The sequence below is a fragment of the Dama dama genome, chromosome 15, assembly GCF_033118175.1.
Source record: "Dama dama isolate Ldn47 chromosome 15, ASM3311817v1, whole genome shotgun sequence".
In the NCBI taxonomy this organism is placed as follows: domain Eukaryota; kingdom Metazoa; phylum Chordata; class Mammalia; order Artiodactyla; family Cervidae; genus Dama; species Dama dama.
Window position 1 is genome coordinate 41,111,325 of NC_083695.1, and position 22,242 is coordinate 41,133,566.

The 22,242-nt window shown below is 41.3% G+C and overlaps 1 protein-coding gene across 1 annotated transcript in view; it reads left to right on the plus strand.

Annotated features, from left to right (window-relative positions):
• NRG3 (neuregulin 3) overlaps window positions 1–22,242 on the plus strand; it is a 682,154-nt gene that overhangs the window by 637,880 nt on the left and 22,032 nt on the right. Inside the window, exon 7 of the mRNA XM_061161321.1 lies at window positions 3,690–3,816. Within this exon, the coding sequence (XP_061017304.1) occupies window positions 3,690–3,816 (127 nt within the window). The remainder of the gene's footprint in view (window positions 1–3,689; window positions 3,817–22,242) is intronic.

Here is a 22,242-nt window from a genome sequence, read left to right on the forward strand (position 1 = left end):
GTGTAAGGCTGGCAGCAGGAGTCCTTATTAGACTTTGGAAATGCAAGACATAATTGAACTCTGAAAATGAATTGAAATAGAAAAAGAGATACATGGGGTGGGGCACGGAATAGATGGGGGAAAAGTGGAAACAGTGATTTTGGAGGTGATTTGGGGCTCCAGATGGTAACTGCAGCCACGAAATTAAAAGACACTTGCTCCTCGGAAGGAAAGCTATGACAAACCTAGACAGCATATTAAAAAGCAGAGATATCATTTTGCCCACAAAGGTCCATATAGTCAAAGCTATGGTTTTTCCAGAAGTAATGGTGGATCTGAGATTTGAACTGAAAAAGGCTGAGCACCGAAGAATTGATGCTTTCAAACTGTGGTGCTGAAGAAGACTTATAAGACTTCCTTGGATAGCAAAGAGATCAAACCATTCACTCCTAAAGGAAATCAGTCCTGAATATTCACTGGAAGGACTGGTCCTGAAGCTGAAACTCCAATAACTTTGGCCACCTGATGAGAAGAGCCAACTCATTGAAAAAGACCCTGATGCTGGGAAAGATGGAGGGCAGGAGGAGAGGAGGGCAACAGAGGATGAGATAGTTGGATGGCATCATCAGCTCAATGGATATGAATTTGAGCAAACTCCAGGCGACAGTGAAGGACAGGGAAGCCTGGCGTGCTGTAGTTCTTTGGTGTCACAGAGATCTGGACGTGACTTAGTGACTGAACAGCAGCAGGAAAGATGTTCCAGGAGCAGGAACTGGGGCAAATAATTATCACAACTGAGAAAGCACAGGAGGAAAAAGGAGAACTGATGCTCTGAGTAGAAAACAGATGTACTACAAATTGCCCTGACTGTATGTTATCATCCTCTGAAGAGATTTTAGATCACAAAGCAAGGCACTTAAGGACAGGCAATGGGTGTTCTGATATGATGCTATGATTCTCTTCATCTGTGGTGGCCTTAGTCCCCACACAGTTATCTAGTACACAGTTATAAGAGTTCCTTGAGCTGAGATAGCCGGCATCCAATGACAGGTCAGTGTGAAGCTTTGAAGGCCTAGACTACTGCCCCACCTTGGGGTGAAGGCCATGACAGCTTCAGAGCCCACTGTGGGATTTGCTGAGGTTTTCACTGGAGACTGCATCACATTCCAACTCCTTCCACCCCATCCTCCTTCCTTCGCTTAGTTTCCACAGGTGTTGATCTTAAGAGACCTTGCTAATAAAAATCCTGCCCATGATCTCCACCTCAGTGTCTGCTTCTGCAGGGAGCCAACCTGTAACATTACAAACAACATCTCCTAATGGACTATCCCACCACTGTACATCTCATTTCTTCCTGATGAATTGAGCCAGAGAAACTTAAAACTCACTGAACTCTAGAATCACACTGACATTGTTAGGCTAGTGGGTTCCAGTGTGCAATACTTGTATCTTGTCTTCCCCAGAGCCACTGCTCTCCTGAGAGAGCTGATGGCCTTGCAGACAGATGCTTCTCCCTTCTCTTTGTTCCCATCTGCTGAGGGGAGGACGAAAGAGCAAAAATGTATGCCTTGAGAGAGCTGAGGGATGATAGAAAAGGAGGCAGGTTCAGAAAAGAAAGCCCATATGTTCTGGAATATTAGTGAGTCAGGACAAAGGTAAGAGGGGACTAAAGGAAAGCAAATTATTAAAGGATTATTAAATTATTAAAGCAAATTATTAAAAGGATTTAGGAAATGCAATCAGACATTTTTATGAGGAAAATTCCTTTAGATGTTTACATTTCCCAAATGCTGAATTGGGGAATTATTGAAAAGATTGTTAGTATTTCTACAGCTAATTCTTAGAAAAATAATCATGTTCTTCCTCTGTGTCAAGCCCCCTTTACTACTTCCTGATGATTTATTCCAGGAGAACTTCCTCATCTCCCATCTGCTTCATCAGTGAGTTCCTGATAGGATTTTGTCTGTGCTTCTTAAAATGCTGATAGGATAGATTTGTTTCTAACAATAGGCTACAGATTAGCTGTTAGGAAGTAGATAGATTATTACAAGTGTATTAAAACAACTAAGAGTACTGGAGAGAAAAGTCCCCCAAGTAATTGAAAGGATAAAAAAAATATTTAAACAGAATGATATCACACGAGTATTATAAATTCAGAGGAGATAATAATGCACAGACCTCCAAATCCTGTAGCAATTCTGTGACTTGCTTGTGAGAGAGGCAATTAACAAGATCTCTTCTTTTATCTCTGAGCCAGTGTCCTGATTCCTTAGAAGCATCTGCCCATATAACTAAGCTTACTAAGTGATGAGGAGTGTAACTGATTAATACTGAGGAGTGTAACTGATTAATTCTCTCCACGTGTCCTCACATTTAGTGTCCACAGTATTTATGCAAGAGAGCTTATCTAAACTCAATTGACGGAGGAGGAAACTGAGGCTCACAGAAGTTTGGGGAATCAGTCATTTGATTTAAGGAATCAAGGCAAAGCTGTTGGGACACAGAGCTGGAATTCAAATGTCAGTCCCTCTGATACTCAAGCCCATGGTGCATAGAGGGATGTCTGCCTCAAAAAACTCACTGCAAGAGACAGAGAGATGGTGAACAGTCGCCACCAACGGCTCTATCCTTGGCATGGACCCTGGGGGAAGAGGCAGAAGTCTAGGGGAGATGATTCTGTGAAGTTTGTTTGCTCATTTGTTTCATGGGTACTGGGTCTTATGCTGATAGTTAATTGCTATAAAGCTCTTAGGAGAGCAGCTAATAAGGCAGTAATTTGTACAGTTCAAACAACAGTCACTCCACATTTGCAGGCAGGAGTAATTTACTTGGAATCCAAAACCTGAGAAGTCTCGGCCTTCCCACCAAGAAGCAGCATGACCGCGGGCAAGTGGTTTGACAGTCATGAGTAGTGCCTCCAAATGAGGAGTATGCAGCCAGATTCGTTAGGTTCTAATCCAGCTCTACCACTGACTGGCTGTTTGACTTTGGACAAATTATTTAACCTCTCTGTGCCTCAGTTTTCTCATCTATTAAATAAATGTAGGATTAATGCCTTGTCATACAGAATTATTGTGAAGAAAAAGTGAGCTAAGACAGGTAAAACACTTCAAATGATGCCTGGCATCTTTCAAGAGTTAATTTTTATTACTTATAAATTAATCCTTCAAGAGTTAATTTTTTTTTTATTATTTACAAAAGTTCTAATAAATTCTGCATTCAGGGCAGATGGTAAAAATAAATGAAGTGTTTTTAAACTATAAAAAATAAAATAGATCCCTATTATGGCACGTGTGCAAGTTATCAGTCAAGCTATACCTATGTGAAATGGAGAGATATAAATGTAACTTTGCAACTATGTTATATGTGGCTGCTAGGTCCAAGCGTCAAAGTTGTTTATTGTAACTTCGGAGCATTCCTAATTCTCTTTAGTTGAGCACTCAATGTTAAGGCCCTCTTACATCCAGTAGGGTGAGGACAGTGCGTTACATTTCTGCCTTTAGAGTGCCATGGGGTGTGAATCCTGGCTATTGATGGGTAATGCGAAGTATTTCTTGGTGGGCTTGAAAATGAAGGGAGGACTGTCTTTGTTAACTGAGTTTATCTTGCTATAGAGAATGACAAGTATAGATGTTAGGAGTGAATGAACCTCAAAAAAATAGGCATAAATGTATGTGACTATTTATACATGGATTTATTTAAACTTGCAGGAAACAAGCTAAACAAATTCAAGAGCAGCTGAAAGAGCCACATAATGGTAAAAACTACAGTCTCAAAACATCTAGCACAATGGCAAAGTCCGAAAACTTGGTGAAGAATCATGTCCAGCTGCAGAATGTAAGTGACATGTCCATACATCCCTTCCCACAGCCCCTCTCACTGCTCCCAGTCCAGGGGGGATGCGGAACCTATGATCAGACTTGCCTATTTTTTTCAGTACTCTGTAGATTTTTCCTTAAATCATGTTGCATTTTTGTGTGTGCACATAGTACTGGATAAAAGAAAGAAAAATTAATTCTCAGCTCTTGATTACAATCTATAACATAATTAATCTCTGGAAGCAAAAAGAGCATCAGTTGTTTGTTCCATAATCACTTATTGAATTCTTCCTGTGTCAGAGATCCTACTAGGTACCAGGGGTACGATGTTCCTTACTGTATGGAAACTGACATAGTGAAAAATACAGACACCCAGAGGAGGCTTGTGGGTTGAGCGGGTTGCTACAGCAACAGAGGTGGGACAAGAGTCCAAAGGGAGGTAGTGGGGGCAGAAGTGGAGGCAGCAAAAAATGCAGGCTTGAACTGGATGTTGAAGAATAGGGAAGGTTCATCAGGGAGTCAGAAAGCCAAGGAATAGAGACTAGAATAAGCAGAAAGAATAAACCTAGGGAATCCTAAGAATACATACTATATTCAGACCACTCTGAATTAAAGGGTATGAGAAAATTCAAAGCTCATAAACCTGGGAAGGGAGAGTTGTAGTCCCAGGGTTGGTGCTTCCTAACATACCTTAAATAGATACCAGAATTTGAAGTTAAATACAAACTCTTTGAATCCCACCTTCTTTTCTTGTTTGTTTTTTGGCTGCTGTGGGCTTAATTGCAGCATACAGGATCTTCAGTTGAGACAACTCTTTAGTTGCGGTACAGCTTAGAGGATCTTTAGTTGCATCATGTGGGATCTAGTTCCCTGAACAATGATCCAACTCGTCATTTGCATTGGGAGTATGGAGTCAGCCACTGGATCACCAAAGAAGTCTCAAATTCTGTATTCTTTCTAAAGTCGTTTTGCATGATTTCTGAGATATATTGAAAAACACTAAAGATAAGCAAATGTTACTGAAGTCAGGTTCTGCTGCTCCCTGTTTAAAACCCAGTACTCCAGAGACAAGTGTAACTCACAAGATTCTGTTCTGTTAGAGTTTTAAAGGGTTAATTGAATTGTTTGGGGAGCAGATCGGCGTTTGTAATCTTCCACTTCTCGCAGACTTTCTTCTGAATGTGCAGCGCTTAGTTGCTCAGTCATGTCCGATTCTTTGTGATCCCATGGACTGTAGCCCACCAGGCTCCTCTGTCCATGGAATTCTCCAGGCAAGAATACTGGAATGGGTTGCCATTCCCTTCTCCAGGGCATCTTCCCAACCCAGGGATCGAATCCAGGTCTCCCGCATTGCAGGCAGATTCTTTACCATCTCAGCCACCAGGGAAGCCCATTCTTCTGTTTGGTCTATGGTGAAATGACAGGTTGGTGCTTCAGAAAGCTAGTGCTCAGCCTGAAGTTGCCATCCTCTCTCTGGGTGGGGGTGTTAGTTCCTGCAGAACTCAAAGAAATTGTTATGTATATTTCATGAGAAGGAACCAGGACTTGGCCCCATGCTGCTCCATTGTTAACTGACTGTTCTGCCTTCATTTCTATATCCCCTCCCTCCACTGATTAGTAACTATTTGAATCTGCTCTTTGCAACTAAAGGAAGGTCAAGGAGGCTGATTGAAACCTATTTCCTAAAAATAATAAATGAGGACACAGAAAGGATTTGTACCCAGGAGGACTTCATGGGTCCTGCTCCATTTCACAAAGGCCATCTAAGACATACTGGAAGATTCCTGTCAGGGTAGCAATTCTTTGCCCCCGTGCAAGACTACACTTCCAGAATCTGAGACCCAAAAGGAAAGCACAAAGGTGGTGGTATAAGCCTAGTATTGGAGTATAATATACAATCACCCAGGACACATTCACACCCTTCCAAATGTGTAACTCACTGGGAATTTAAACATCATTTTTTATTTTGGGAAATTACTACCCATTATGCTGTGTGTGATAGATGTACTTAGATGCTTAATGCAGAATTCATAAATCAGAATCGCTTCCCAGAAAAGTTTTGTTAAACTTGTAATCACGGCTGTGTGTAGGGATTGTTCTTTCCTGAAACAGAGCAAATGCTTTTGCTAATGATTTCTAATGAGTATTATCCCATTACTGTCAAACAAATGCCAGTGATGGAGGGCTTCTTAGCAACTGAACCTATCACAGATAAAGCCAGAGGCTAGTTGTGGTAATGAGAACAGATTTTTGATTAATGATATACAGTTGTATTATAGAAGAGAATCTTGTCTGAACACAACTTCTATTCTTACAAAGGTGACTGGGTGTTTGAAAAGGAGAATGAGGGTGATCTTGGCTGGCTCAGCCTATAGCAGCTTGAAGCAGGATTTTGGTTCCTGGCCAGAGACTGAGGTCGGTCTTGGGGTGAGGGCACCAAACCTTAGTCACTACACCAGTGGCCGATGACAAGGTCCTGGCCCTTTGGCTTTGCAGAAAAAGAATCCCCACAAAGAAAGTAGTGAAACAAGGTGTTTATTAGGAGGAAAAAGAGTCTAGAATGTATGGATAGATACACAGGCAGACTTGAAGAGAGAGCCGTGCCCTCATGGTAGTTTAAATCACTTACATGGGGCTTTCCTTCTGGTTATCCTTTGGCCAATTGTTTAGATTTGCCTGATTCTGAGTATTTGGTAGGATCCTACTATATATGCATCTGTGTCTCTTAGCCAAGATAGGTTCCTCTGAAGAGGACTGTTGGTAGGTAGACTTAGCATCATTCCTCTTTTGACCTCCAAGGAGCTTTTCTATGTATGTGTAGTCAGTGGGTGAGGTTCTCTGACTGCAAGAATGGGAAATATGTGCTTTCTTATCTTTAATCTGGGCAGGGCCAAGCCTCCTCTCTCTCCATTAGCTTGCTATTCTTATCTTGGAGTTTCAGTCCACAGGGAACTTATCTCCAATTTCTTTATCCTGAGGGGGTGAGGGCATAGGTACCTCCTGCCTCAAGGGAGTAGGGAAGGGAAACAGCGGGGCTTGACAGAGTCAGGGAAGAGAAAAATGACCAAGAGTTGGTCTTAGAAATGAGGTTAAGCCATCCGTGTCTATTAGCTGGCCATTATTACACTTAGGATCCTGTCCCAGGGACTCCTGAAGACCAGGGGCATGACTAACCTTTGAGTGTCCCCATTCATTGCATGAAATATAGGGCACTAGAGGAGAGTCATGCCTTAAGTAGTAGGTGAGTCCCTGGGACTAGCTACCAAGTGAGGGCCCTTGGCTTTGCTCAGAAAAGAATTAAAGGGCTAGCCACAATTGAGAAAGGAGGTTTATTTAGAGAGATGTACATTCCATAGACAGAGTGTGGGTCATTTTGAAAGACAGTAAACTGCCCCAAATATGGGGTAGTTAGTTTTATTGGCTCAGCAATTTCATAGGCTAATGAGAGAGGAGTATCCCAACTCATTTGGGAAAGGGTGTATATTTTCAGGAATTGGGCCACTGCCCACTTTCTGAACTTTTATGGTTGGACTTGGAAGTGTCATGGCCCTTGTGCGTACTGTCATTTAGAAGTTTTGTTGTTGCTGTTCACACACTCAGTATGTTCAGCTCTTTCAATCCAATAGACTGCAGCACAACAGGCTTCCCTGTCCTTCACTATCTCCCAGAGTTTGCTCAGACTCATGTCCATTAAGTCAATGATGTCACCAATCATCTCATCCTCTGTCATCCCTTTCTCCTCCTGCCTTCAATCTTTCCCAGCATCAGGGTCTTTTCCAATAAGTAACTTCTTCACATCAGGTAGCCCAAGAATTGGAGCTTCAGCATCAGTCCTTCCAATGAATATTCAGAGTTGATTTCCTTTAGGATTGACTGGTTTCATCTCTTTGCAGTCCAAGGGACTCTCAAGAGCCTTCTCCAGTACCACAGTTCAAAAGTATCAATCCTTCAGTGCTCAGCCTTCTTTATGGTCCAACTTTCACATCTACACATGACTACTGGAAAAACCATAGCTTTGACTATATGGACCCTTGTTGCCAATGTGACATTTCTGCTTTTTAATGTGCTGTCTAGATTTGTCATAGCTTTTCTTCCAAGGAGTAAGCATCTTTTAATTTCATGGCTGCAGTCACTGTGTGCAGGCATTTTTGAATCCAAGAAAGTAAAGTCTGTCATTGTTTTCATTGTTTCCATATCTATTTGCCATGAGGTGATGGGACTGAATGTCATAATGTTAGTTTTTTAGATGTTGAGTTTTAATACATTTTTCACTCTCCTCTTTCACCTTCTTTAAAAGGCTCTTTAGTTCCTCATCACTCTCTGCCATTAGGGTGGTGTCATCTGCATTTCTGAGGATACTGATATTTCTGTCAGCAATCTTGATTTCAGCTTGTACTTCATCCAGCCCAGCATTTCACATGATATATTCTGCATATGAATTAAATAAACAGGGTGACAATATGCCACCTTGACATATTCCTTTCCCAATTTTGAACCAGTCTGTTGTACCATGTCCAGTTCTAACTGTTGCTTCCTGACCTGCATGCAGATTTCTCAGGGGGCAAGTAAGGTGGTCTGGTATTCCCATCTCTTGAAGAATTTTCCATAGTTTGTTGTTATCCACACAGTCAAAAGTTTTGGTGTAGTCAATAAAGCACAGTAGATGTTTTCCTGGAATTCTCTTGCTTTTTCAATGATCTAACAGATGTTGGCAATTTGATCTCTGGTTACTCTGCCTTTTCTGAATCCAGCTTGTACATCTGTAAGTTCTCAGTTCACATACTGTTGAAACCTAGCTTGAAGGATTTTGAGCATTACATTGCTAGCAAGTGAAATGGGTGCAGCTGTGTGGTAATTTAAACATTCTTTCACATTGCCCTTCTTGGGGATTGGAAAGAAAACTGACCTATATAAGCCCTGTAGCCACTGCTGCATTTTCCACATTTGCTGGGTTATTGAGTACAGTACTTTAACAGCATAATCTTTTAGGATTTGAAGTAGCTCAACTGGAATTCCATCACCTCCACTAGCTTTGTTCGTAGAGATACTTCTTAAGACCCACTTGACTTCACACTCCAGGATGTCTGGCATTAGGTGACTGTTTACACCATCATGGTTATCTTGGTCATGAAGATCCTTTTGTATAGTTCTTCTGTGTATTCTTGCCACCTCTTATTAACACTTTCTGCTTCTGTAGGGTCTATACCGTTTCTGTCCTTTATTGTGCCCATTTTTGCATGAAATGTGTCCTTGGTATCTCTAATTTTCTTGAAGACAATAGTATTTCCCATTCTAATGTTTTCCTCTATTTCTTTGCATCACTCACTTAATAATGCTTTTTTATCTCTCCTTGATATTCTTTGAAATTCTTCATTCAGATGGCTATATATTTCCCTTTCTCCTTTGCCTTTTGCTTCTCTTCTTTTCTCAGCTCTTTGTAAGGCCTCCTCAGACAACCATTATGCCTTGTTGCATTTCTTCTCCTTGGGGATGGTTTTGATCCCTGTCTCCTGTACAATGTCATGAAACTCCAACCATAGTTCTTCAGGCATTATGTCTATCAGATCTAAGCCCTTGAATATATTTGTCACTTTCACTGTATAATCGTAGGGGATTTAATTAAGGTTGCACTTGACATTGTACAGGAGACAGGGATTAAGACCATCCCCATGGAAAAATAAATGCAAAAAAGCAAAATGGCTGTCTGAGGAGGCCTTACAAATAGCTGTGAAAAGAAGAGAAGTGAAAAGCAAAGGAGAAAAGGAAAGATAATCCCATCTAAATATATAGTTCCAAAGAATAGCAAGGAGAGATTAAAAAAAGCCTCCTCAGCGATCAATGCAAAGAAATAGAGGAAAACAATAGAATGGGAAAGACTAGAGATCTCTTCAAGAAAATCAGAGATACCAAGGGAACGCCTTTCATGCAAAGATGGCCTCAATAAAGGACAGAAATGGTATGAACCTAACAGAAGCAGAAGATATTAAGAAGAGGTGGCAAGAATACACAGAAGAATTGTACAAAAAAGATCTTCACGACCCAGATAATCATGATGGTGTGATCATTCACCTAGAGTCAGACATCCTGGAATGTGAAGTCAAGTGGGCCTTAGAAAGCATCACTACGAACAAAGCTAGTGGAGGTGATGGATTTCCAGTTGAGCTATTTCAAATCCTGAAAGATGATGCTGTGAAAGTGCTACACTCAATATGTCAGCAAATTTGGAAAACTCAGCAGTGGCCACAGGACTGGAAAAGGTCAGTTTTCATTCCAATCCCAAAGAAAGGCAATGCCAAAGAATGCTAAAACTACTGCACAATTGTACTCATCTCACTCGCTAGTAAAGTAATGCTCAAAAATCTCCAAGCCAGGCTTCAACAGTATGTGAACTGTGAACTTCCAGATGTTCAAACTGGTTTTAGAAAAGGTAGAGGAACCAGAGATCAAATTGCCAAAATCTGTTGGGTCATTGAAAAAGCAAGAGTATTCCAGGAAAACATCTACTACTGCTTTATTCACTATGCCAAAGCTTTTGACTGTGTGGATCAAACAAACTGGAAAATTCTTCAAGAGATGAGAAAACCAACCCATCTGACCTGCCTCTTGAGAAATCTGTGTGCAGGTCAGGAAGCAACAGTTAGAACTGGACATGGAACAACAGACTGGTTCAAAATTGGGAAAGGAGTACATCACGGCTGTATTTCATCACCCTATGAATTTAATTTATATGCAGAGTACATCATGAGAAACAGTGGGCTGAAGGAAGCACAAGCTGGAATCAAGATTCCCAGGAGAAATATCAATAACCTCAGATATGCAGATGACACCACCCTTATGGCAGAAAGTGAAGAACTAGAGTCTCTTGGTGAAAGTGAAAGAGGAAAGTGAAAAAATTGACTTAAAACTCAACATTCAGAAAACTGTGATCATGGCTTCTGGTCCCATCACTTCATGGCAAATAGATGGGAAAACAATAGAAACAGTGACAGACTTTATTTTGGGGGGCTCCAAAATCACTGCAGATGGTGACTGCAGCCATGAAATTAAAAGACCCTTGCTCCTTGGAAGGAATGTTATGACCAACCAAGACAGCATATTAAAAAGCAGAGACATTACTTTGCCAACAAAGGTCCACCTAGTCAAAACTATGGTTTTTCCAGTAGTCATGTATGGATGTGAGAGTTGGACTGTAAAGAAAGCTAAGCACCAAAGAATTGATGCTTTTGAACTGTGGTGTTGGAGAAGACTCTTGAGAGTCCCTTGGACTGCAAAGAGATCCAACTAGTTCATCCTAAAGGAAATCAGCCCTGAACTTTCATTGGAAGAAGTAATGCTAAAGCTGAAACTCCAATACTTTGGCCACCTGAGGCAAAGAACTGACTGATTGGAAAAGACCCTGAAGCTGGGAAAGATTGAAGGCAGGAGGAGAAGGGGATGACAAAGGATGAGAAGATTGCATGGCATCACCAACTCAATGGACATGAGTTTGAGTAAGCTCTGGCAGTTGGTGATGGACAGGGAGGCCTGGCATTCTGTAGTTCATGGTGTCACAAAGAGTTAGACAGGACTGAGTGACTGAACTGAACTGAACTGAAGGTCTAGTGGAAGTCGAATGTCCCACCATCTTGGGCCTAGTTGATTCTTATTGCTGCTGCTGCTGCTGCTAAATCGCTTCATTTGTGTCTGACTCTGTGCGACCCCATAGACAGCAGCCCACCAGGCCCCCCGTCCCTGGGATTCTCCAGGCAAGAACACTGGAGTGGGTTGCCATTTCCTTCTCCAATGCATGAAAGGAAAAGTGAAAAGGAAGTCGCTCAGTCGTGTCCGACTCTTAGCGACCCCATGGACTGCAGCCTACCAGGCTCCTCCGTCCATGGGATTTTCCAGGTGAGAGTACTGGAGTGGGTGCCATTGCCTTACTAGTTTATGTCATATCCTGTTCTTAATAGTTGTGTTATTCTGTTAATGGGTGTGCCCTGCCCCCTTCCTGTGTCACTCTCTGGAAAGACAGGGACTGGAAAACTGAGGTCCTGACCTTCCTAGTGATTACCTTTCAAGTACATGTCTTTAAGGTCCATGAAAAGATTCTCCCCAGTTGTAAGAGATACATATTGCATATCAAAGGGACAAAGGATGGTTTTCAGAGCTACCCCCTTGTTAATCAATACTCTGAGAAAGAGAGGTTTGGGGCCTATCCTCAGTCATCGGCTAAAATAAAGGGCCAATTATTTGGAGACCTTGAGGGTTTTGTTTGTTTGTTTTTGGTGGTTTTGGCAAGCATTTTAAGGGGGGCTAGGAATATAGCATTATTGTGAGCTGTTAGAATTATGGTAGAGTTTATTCTCTTAGTGTGGGGGTGATAGATGAAATCATTTGGGCAGAGAATCTGCAGTTTTTTGAGGCCAAAAAAGTGAAAGTATTAGTCACTTAGTCATGTCCCACTCTTTGCAACCCCATGGTCTATAGTCCTCCAGGCTCCTCTGTCCATGGAATTCTCCAGGGAAGCATACTGGAGTGGGTTGCCATTCCCTTCTCCAGGGGAATCTTCCCAATCCAGGGATTGAAACTGGGTCTCCTGCATTGCAGGCAGGTTCTTTACTATTTCAGCCACCAGGGAAGCCTTTGAAAGGTTAAAGTTGAGGACTAATTGAAAAGGCCAGAGTTGAGGCCTAATTGAAAAAAAGACCTCAAAGGAGCCTGTCTAATGCTTGCTTTAGAAGAGAGTCTGTCGGTTCCTGTGCATTTTATAGGATTGCAGCCAAAACACATACACAGCTTTCATCCTTTCGTACTAAACACACGATCAGTAGCATTTTATCTCTGCTTTATGACACTCATTTGGGAGAGAACATAATAGTCCACAAAGTGGTCACCTCACAAATGACTCCTCCATCCCCGCCTAATAGACGCTCATGTTATTTTCTGTTGTTTAATTATTAGAGTTAAGCTTTTGAAACTTAATTTAATTGGAATTATTAGGATTAGGAAATCAAAGAAATTATTAACTGTAGGGATTGCAACACTTGAAAGGCCGTTGGGTCCTATAATTTTCTTTTTCTCTCCCTTTCCCTCTTCTTCAGCCCACCCCTCCCCAACACTCTGTATGCTGGCACAGGGCAGCAGAGGTTCAACTGGATCTTTTCTCCACAGCCCATAAAAAGTGGCTTTTTATATTCATCCCATGTCTGGGTAAAGGGAGTATATGTAGGATATTTTGTCTTTTTGAATTGTGGTGTGATCAGCTAGTGAAACTGTGCAACTCAGCTTGAGAATTGAACCTATGTGTCAAGACTCAAACCCAGCTAAAAGTCAGATTGACTGCTTGAACCCGCAGTCATTTAACTGAGATCACACACGTGGTCTGAGGACTTAATAAAGCTCAGGTTCTTGATATCTCCTGGCAGAACGAATTCAGTGAAAGACCAAGTAATATGTAAGGAGTGGATTTATTTAGAAAGATGCACATTCTATAGACAGAATGAGGTCCATCTCAAAAGGCAAGAACAACCTGTGGAGAAACACACTCCACAGACAGCATGGGCCACCTCAGAATGTGAGAGGCCCCCGAATATGGCATGGTTAGTTTTTATGGGCTTGGTAATTTCACAGACTAATGACTAGGAGGATTTTTCCAACTATTTTAGGAAAGGAAGGAGTGGGGATTTCTGGGAATTGGACCACTGCCCACTTTCTGGTCTTTTTTTTGGTTACCCTCTGAACTGTCTTGGCACCAGTGGTATGTCAGGTAACATGCTAATCTATTACAATGAGCATAAAATGAGGCTCAAGTTCTACTGGAAGTCAGATCTTCTGCCATCTTGGACCTAGTTGGTTCTAACCAGTTTTTGTCATGTCCTATGACTATTATTCATTTAAGGGTTGAGTCCTGTTCCCTTCCCTCCTGTTTCATTAGGATAACACATTTGAAGGGATCTACAGTCTGAAAGGCTACACAGAAACTGGGAGAATAGGTGAGAGGAAGGCAATTAAGGACCTTGAAAAAAGAGTGTAAGGTGCACTGAGGAAACCTATGCATGCTAGCCATAGCATTCTACACATTGTCAGCTGGGCTCAAGGGATTTCTGAGTAGATCACTTTAACGAGACTAGACTAACATGAACAAGTTGCTTTCCCAAAGGCACGTATCAATTTCCATCCTAGAAAAAAATATGGGTCACTACCAACTTTGTTATACCTTTGTCAAGATTTCTTTTGCTAATTTAATACGAGAAAATTGTATTCTTTAATTAAATTTCACTGTTTGAGAGGGTAATGTAATCTCTGTGCATATATTTATAGTCAGATTTCCACTTTGGTGAATTATATGCTGATACCCTCATTCGTAATTTTATTGTAAGAATCAAATAACAGTTTGACAGCAACTTTTCATGCTATATGTTATGGGAGAAAATAGTAATAGAGAATACATATCATATATCCCTTAAAAAGAAATTGAAATGTGTAAGAACATTGCTTTCTTACAATGCTGTGCTTAAGATATATAAGAAGCATATAGGACATCTGAGCAGTTGGTCAAATAACAAGTAATCTTAGGGAAAGAAACAACTTGTCAGAGGGCTAAGAAAAGTCTGCATGCATATTAAAATGCAAATGTATCAAAAAAAATTTGGAAAAGCATTTTTCTTTAGTTGGTCTATATTTTTTCCTTTGGACAAGAGCTACAAGGAAATAACAGTGTCAATGATAATAACAAAAATGATAAATAAAAAAGTAATAATAATAGCAAATAACATGTACTGGGTACAGACATAGAATCATGCTAAGTAATACAAATGCATAGCCTTATTTAGTCCTAACAGCAGCTCCTTAGAGTTTACACCCACAATGTGCAGAAGAGGAATCTAAGACTCAAAGCTTGAGTCAGGCAGCTAGCTAGTAGCTGAGAACCAAACCCAAATCTCAATAGTTCAGTGGCTCTCAACAGGGGGCACTGTTGCCCCCATGGAACATTTGGCAAAGTTGAGAAGCACTTCACGTGTTACAACTTGGGAAGGAAGTGCACAGGCATCTATGACAAGACAGTGATGACAAATATCCTATAATGCTTGGGGTAGTCTTCCATGACAGAAAATATTTCCTAAATGTCAAGAGTGGTGAAGAAGTCCAGAGTCCAAGGTCAAACTGCAAGGTGTGACCACTAGGAAATTCAGAAAGCCTAGCCCTGAAGTTCTATCACAGCCTCCCCACTGCAAGCGTTCATTTCTCCTGCATGGAAGGAGACAGGTAACCCAGGCACACTGCAATCCTTAGGAGGGAGAATTTCTTACTTTGCTTACCATATCAGGCAAATTTGTCTTTATTTTATCTTGGAGCCCAGGTTAACTACTTGATATTCTTTGCAAATTGTAATGTTTAACAAATGAATTGGCTGTGTCTAGCATTCCCTTGAGTTTATTAAACATTCATGGGGAAGGGTTTCACTTTACAGTCATTTAACAAGATGTGAAACACCAGTCCAGTGAAGCAGCATGATACCCTGGCAACACTAGACTCAGAATCTGCAGAACTAGACCTGGCAGTACCTTGGAAGCACTCAGCCCCATACCATCATTTACAAAGGAAGCACTTGTGACTCAGAGAGATGATCTGACCTCATTCCTGTGTCCCTGGTGTGTGAGAGAAAGAGAGAGAGAGAGAAAGAGAACTGGGACTGGAGTTAAAACACCCAGACCAGTCAAGGGAGTGAAACTTCTCAGCACCTAGTCCAGGGATCAGAAACAGAAGTCATCAAAAGAGAGAAGATCTATCCTTCTCTCTTAAAAATCAAGAAAAAACTATACATGAGTGAAAAGTAAAGGAACAAAGAATACCCCTCCCCATAGATTTTCAATTCCCATCTTAGGAAAGACAAGTTTGTGGGGATAACATTCAGTGAGAAAGAATTGGAAGACAATATTTGCATGCTAAAGGAGAAGAATAAAAATTTAATCCCTTGATAATTGGTCTTGATAACTGGAAGAGAGAGGCATTTATTCTGTTTTGATAATTGGTAGAGAGAGTCTACCAATATTTTTTGGATGATTTTTTGATGATTGGTAGAGAGAGGCATTTATTCTGTAATACATTTTGAACACTTTTCTATACTGGACACAACACAGAGAGCTTAAAAAATTACAAATAGGAGAGATGGAGCATGATTTCCAGGAGTTCATGCCAAAGCCTTTGACTGTGTGGATCACAATAAACTGTGGAAAATTTTTCAAGAGACCACCTGATCTGCCTCTTGAGAAACGTGTATGCAGGTCAGAAAGCAACAGTTAAACTGGACATGGACAACACTGGTTCCAAATAGGAAAAGGACTACATCAAGGCTGTATATTGTCACCCTGCTTATTTAACTTATATGCAGAGCACATCATGAGAAACACTGGGCTAGATGAAGCACAAGCTGGAATCAAGATTGCTGGGAGAAATATCAATAACCTCAGATATGCAGAAGACACCACCCTTATGGAAGAAAGTGAAGAACTAAAGAGCCTCTTGATGAAAGTGAAAGAGGAGAGTGAAAAAGTTGGCTTAAAGCTCAACATTCAGAAAACTAAGATCATGACATCCAGTCCCATCACTTCATGGCAAATAGATGGGGAAACAGTGGAAACAGTGTCTGATTTTATTTTGGGGGGCTCCAAAATCACTGCAGATGGTGACTGCAGCCATGAAATTAAAAGATGCTTACTTCTCGGAAGGAAGGTTATGACCAACATAGACAGCATATTTAAAAGCAGAGATATTACTTTGTCAACAAAGGTCCATTTAGTCAATGCTATGGTTTTTCCAGTAGTCATGTATGCATGTGAGTGTTGGACTATAAAGAAAGCTGAGCACCGAAGAATTGATGTTTTTGAACTGTGGTATTGGAGAAGACTCTCTTTTTTTTTTTTTTTTTTTTTTAATTTTTTTATTAGTTGGAGGCTAATTACTTCACAACATTTCAGTGGGTTTTGTCATACATTGATATGAATCAGCCATGGATTTACATGTCTTCCCCATCCCAATCCCCGCTCCCACCTCCCTCTCCACCCGATTCCTCTCGAAACATCCCACCCTCGCCTTCTCCCACAGAGTTCAAAAGTCTGTTCTGTATTTCTGTGTCTCTTTTTCTGTTTTGCATATAGGGTTATCGTTACCATCTTTCTAAATTCCATATATATGTGTTAGTATGCTGTAATGTTCTTTGTCTTTCTGGCTTACTTCACTCTGTATAAGGGGCTCCAGCTTCATCCATCTCATTAGGACTGGTTCAAATGAATTCTTTTTAATGGCTGAGTAATATTCCATGGTGTATATGTACCACAGCTTCCTTATCCATTCATCTGCTGATGGGCATCTAGGTTGCTTCCATGTCCTGGCTATTATAAACAGTGCTGCAATGAACATTGGGGTGCACGTGTCTCTTTCAGATCTGGTTTCCTCAGTGTGTATGCCCAGAAGTGGGATTGCTGGGTCATATGGCAGTTCTATTGAGAGTCACTTGGACTGCAAAGAGATCCACCCAGTGCATCCTAAATGAGATTAACCCTGGGCTGTTCATTGGAAGGAGTAATGCTGAAGCTGAAACTCCAGTACTTTGGCCACCTGATGAAAAGAGCTGACTCATTTGAAAACACCCTGATGCTGGGGAAGATTGAGGGCAGGAAGAAAAAGGGACGACAGAGCATCCAGGTGACTGGATGGCATCACCGTCTCAATGAACATGAGTTTGGGTGAACTCCGGGAGTTGGTGATGGACAGGGAGGCCTCGTGTGCTGCGGTTCATGGGTTTGCACAGAGTCGGACACGACTGAGCGACTGAACTGACTGACATGGGCTAGTGGTAGAAACAAATATGTAAGCATTACCTTTTTAAATAATGTGTAACATTAAGTCAAATTACTATCAAGTAATGGAAAAGGGTATCTAAAATTGAACAGGGGAATCTGCAAAGCCTTCCCTGAAGTAGGTGACATTTACACTGAGTCTTGAGAGTGAGTTGAAGTTCATCAGATAGTTTGATAGGAGTCGGTCAGAAGAGGTGATTTCTTTGAACTATGAATTGAAGCTAATTTTCAACAGTTCTAGTATAAAACCTGATCTCTTATTTTAAATATCAAATTCTAAATTACAGATTCACTGTAGATTCTTAATAATTCACCTGTGGATTCAACTATGTATTAAACATTTCATAAGGACCAGGGATATAATGGTGACCAAAAATGACAGTGTTCGTACTTTCAAGGAGCTTCCTGATGACTGTAGGTGATAGATATTAATCAAAGAATGCCACAAACAAATGTGCCAAGGCCTATAGCCAATAGCTAACAGAGCTATGAAAACTTAGAGAAGGCAGAAGTGGGAAATAAGCTGACAGTAGGAAGATCTAAGAGCTCTCTGAGAAGAGGGAATGTGCTCAGGTCCCTTGGTTGAAGCAGGTACCTGGATGAGGTGAGATGGTGGAGCATGGGGGATGGGGGTCAGGAGGCGCACTCGCTGTGCTGGGTGTCTGGAAGAGATGTCTAGCTCTATTATTCCTCTTCAGTGGAATGTGTTAACGTTTGACAGCAGTTGTTGCAGTTCTTCCAGTTCTGGTACATGGTGCGAACATTCTTAAAATAACCACAACTGTCAAGTTGTTTTTAATTACTCATATTCAGAGATCCAGATGAAACCCCACTCTAAAACATGTCATAACCACTCAGTCTCACCATCTTCTGGGCTCACAAGTCAGATTTGCAATAAAGAACTTTTTGCTGCAGACCTAGGTGAGCTGAGAGCAAGGTGGAGACAAGACCTTGAAAACCATAGAAACCATTCAACAATATCCTCCCTCCTGTCTTTATTGCCTGGGATCCCAGACCAGGCGATTATCAATGCTGTCAACATTGCTTTCCAACACAGACACCGCTTTCACTTAACCTTCTGACTCCGGCTGCTTGAAGGGGACAGACATGGAAACAGCATATCGTCCTCTACTTTTGATATGCTCCTACTTCATCTGACAGGTCTGTCGATTTCAGGGCACCACTAATAGCATGCTAGGAGCAAGACAGGTGATGGTGCAAAGAACAGCAGGCATCCGCAGCACCCGACAGCATCTCTGCAAGGAGGGTTTTCAGAGAAGCCAGTCGGGATGGGTGCTTCCCGTGAAATACAGTACTGCCTGGGGTCTAAGTGGGCTTCTGAAAGAACACCAGTTGAGTTTATGCTTTCAGGTACTGTGCCATCTTCTCTTTCATGATGAAAGAGGCATTTTGTACATTTGTGCAAATGGAGTTTTAAGGAAGCATGTATATATACACAGGAAGTCAAGATCTAAGTACAGGGAAAAAACATAGAACCAACTGCCATATTTTGTAACATTGTATAGAAATGTTAAGATGGGAGAGCCAGACAGGCTGCTGGCCTGGGCACTTGAACTTCACTGGGGACACCATCAGATGAACAAGATAAAATTGTGCCCATTTTAACTCCTCGCAGAAAGGAACTGTATACATTTTGGAAGGAACCATAACAAATGCTTTAGGCACAAGTATAAAACGTCAAAGGCGATCATCCTGGTCAGTTAAGCTGCCCTTAAGGAGAGTTTGTGCAGACTGTTGCTGACTGAGTGGGTTTTACACCTTGCCTACAGCTGAGCTACTCAGGAAACAAGGAAAAATGAATACTGCCTTTTGTCTCTAAATTACTATCATTATTGATGTGTATATTTTGCTTAAATTAAAAAAAATTAAGTGGACTTTATTTTTTAGGATGGTTTTAGATGTACTGAAAAGTTGCAAAGTTAGTAGAGAAATTTCCAATATACACAGTACCCCGGTTCCCCTATTATTAACATTGTACATTGATGTGGGACATTTGTTCATTTAATGAACTCATACTATGTATGTTATTATCTCAAATCCATGGTTATTCGGAAGTCCTTAGTCTTTACCTAATTGCTGCTTCTGACCCAAGACCTGATGCAGGACATCACATTACATTTACTTGTCATATCTTTAGGTTCCTCTTGGCTGTGACAGTTTGTCAGAGTTCTCTTATTTTAATGAGGTTGATAGTTTTTAAGTCAAGTATTTTGTAGGATGCTCCTCTACTGGAATATTTTCGATGTTTTTCTCAAGATTAGATTGGAATTATGGGGTTTTGTGAGAAAGACAATACAGGTAAAGTGCCACTTTCTTCACATCCTATCAAAAGTGCATACTATCAATATGATTTTTCACTTAAAAAATATTTCCTTATTTGGCTGTGCCGGGTCTTAGTGATGACATGCAGGATCTTTCATTGTGGCATGTGGGCTCGGGCTCAGTAGTTACAGCTTGTAGGCTTAGTTGCCCCATGTTATGTGGAATCTTAGTTTCCTAACCAGGGATCAAACCTGCATCCCCTACATTGGAAGGTGGATTCCCAAGCACTGGACCACCAGTGAAGTCCCAGTTTGTCACTGTTGATGATTTCTTTTGTCATATGTAGTGGTAAATGTCAGACATTTCCACTGTGATGTTGATCCTTCTTGCCCCTCACTTTCTACAGAGCTTTCTTTGGAAGGCAGCAGTCATGTGTAGTCTACACTTAAGGAGTGGAGAGTTGTGCTCACCCTTGTGAAGGCAGTGTATCCACATAAATTATTTGGAACTCTACTGCAAATGGTTTGCCTTTTCACCTTCAGTCATTTCTTGAGGGAAATGATCTTCCTGTAGGTGAGATTAGGCTCTGGTCGAGTCTCTTTTCACTGAAAAGTAGACAGTTTATAATGGAGAACACTGTGCACGCATTTCCGAATGGTTATTTTCTCCTTTTCTCATCAGAGATATGAGATTTTTTTTTTTTTTTTTTTTTTTTTTGGTTCTTTGTTGTGAGAATCTGGTATAGTCCTGGAGGTTGAACTCATGAAGGTGTGAGAGGAGTCCCTAACTGCAGCCCTCAGATGATTTTCACTTTCCCTCTAGTCCACATGCAAGTTTCCAAAAGTTATTAAAATTGCCACTTAAGTGTTCCTACACAGTTAATGTTTCTGGCAGATTCTCCCACAGGTAAGCTTATTACTAATCAGAGTTCTTGGCTTCCCTTGCTCACCCCCTGAGGGGGAGGGGGCAGGGGTGAACTGGTTCCTCACATGGGGTAAGTATGGGGTGGCTCCAGGGGTCAGGCCAGAAGGGTGGCTTAGGTGGACACTTGGTGCTGCTGTATGCAGGGATCATGCCTAGTATCCTGCTATTATCCTGGGCATCTCAGAAGCAGCAGTTGGGTTTTTGGTGTTTTTCTATGTGGTTGTTCCTAATTTGCTCCAACTGTGCAGAGTTGTTGTTGTTAAGTAGCTCAGTCGTGTCTGACTCTTTGCAACCCCATGGCCTGCAGCACACCATGTCCTTCACTATCTCCCAGACTTTACCCAAACTTATGTCCATTGAGTCAATGATGCTATCCAAATATTTCATCCTCTGTCTCCCTCTTACCCTCCCGCCTTCAATCTTTCCAGCATCACGGTCTTTTCCAATGAGTCAGTTCTTCCCTTCAAGTGACTAAAGTATTAGAACTTCAGCAACAGACCTTCCAATGAATATTCAGGGTTGATTTCCTTTAGGATTGACTGGTTTGATTGCTTTCCTGTCCAAGGTCTCTCAAGAGTCTTCTCCAGTACCACAGTTCAAAAGCATCAGTTCTTCAGTTCTCAGCCTTCTTTGTGGTCCATCTCTCACATTGGTACATGACTACTGGAAAAAGCATAGCTCTGATTATATGGACCTTTGTTGGCAAAGTGAAATCTCTGCTTTTTCATACACTGTCTAGTTTTGTCATAGATTTTTCTTTCAAGAAGCAAGTATCTTTTAATTTCTTGGCTGTTGTCACCATCCACAGTGATTTTGGAGCCCAAGAAAATAAAATCTGTCCCTCTTTCCATTTTCCCCCCACATATTTGTCATGAAGTGATGGGACCAGATGCCATGATCTAATTTTTTTGAATGTTGAGTTTTAAGCCAGCCTTTTCACTCTCCTCTTTCACCTTCATCAAAAGGCTCTTTAGTTTTTCTTTGCTTTCTGCCATAAGGGTGGTGTCATCTGCATATCTGAAGTTATTGATATTTCTCTCGGCGATCTTGATTCCAGCTTGTGATCATCCAGCCTGGCATTTCACATGATGTACTCTGCACATATGTTAAATAAACAAGGTGACAATATACAGCCTTGACATACTCCTTTCCCAATTTGGAACCAGTCTGTTGTGCCATGTCCAGTTCTAACTGTTGCTTCTTGACCCAAAAACAGGTTTCTCAGGAGGCAGGTCGGGTGGTCTGGTATTACTATCTCCAAGAATTTTCCACAGTTGTGATTCATACAGTCAAAGGCTTTAGCATCGTCAGTGAAGCAGAAATAGATGTGTTTCTGGAATCCGTTTGCTTTTTCTATTGCCAATGGATTTTGGCAATTTGATCTCTGGTTCCTCTGCCTT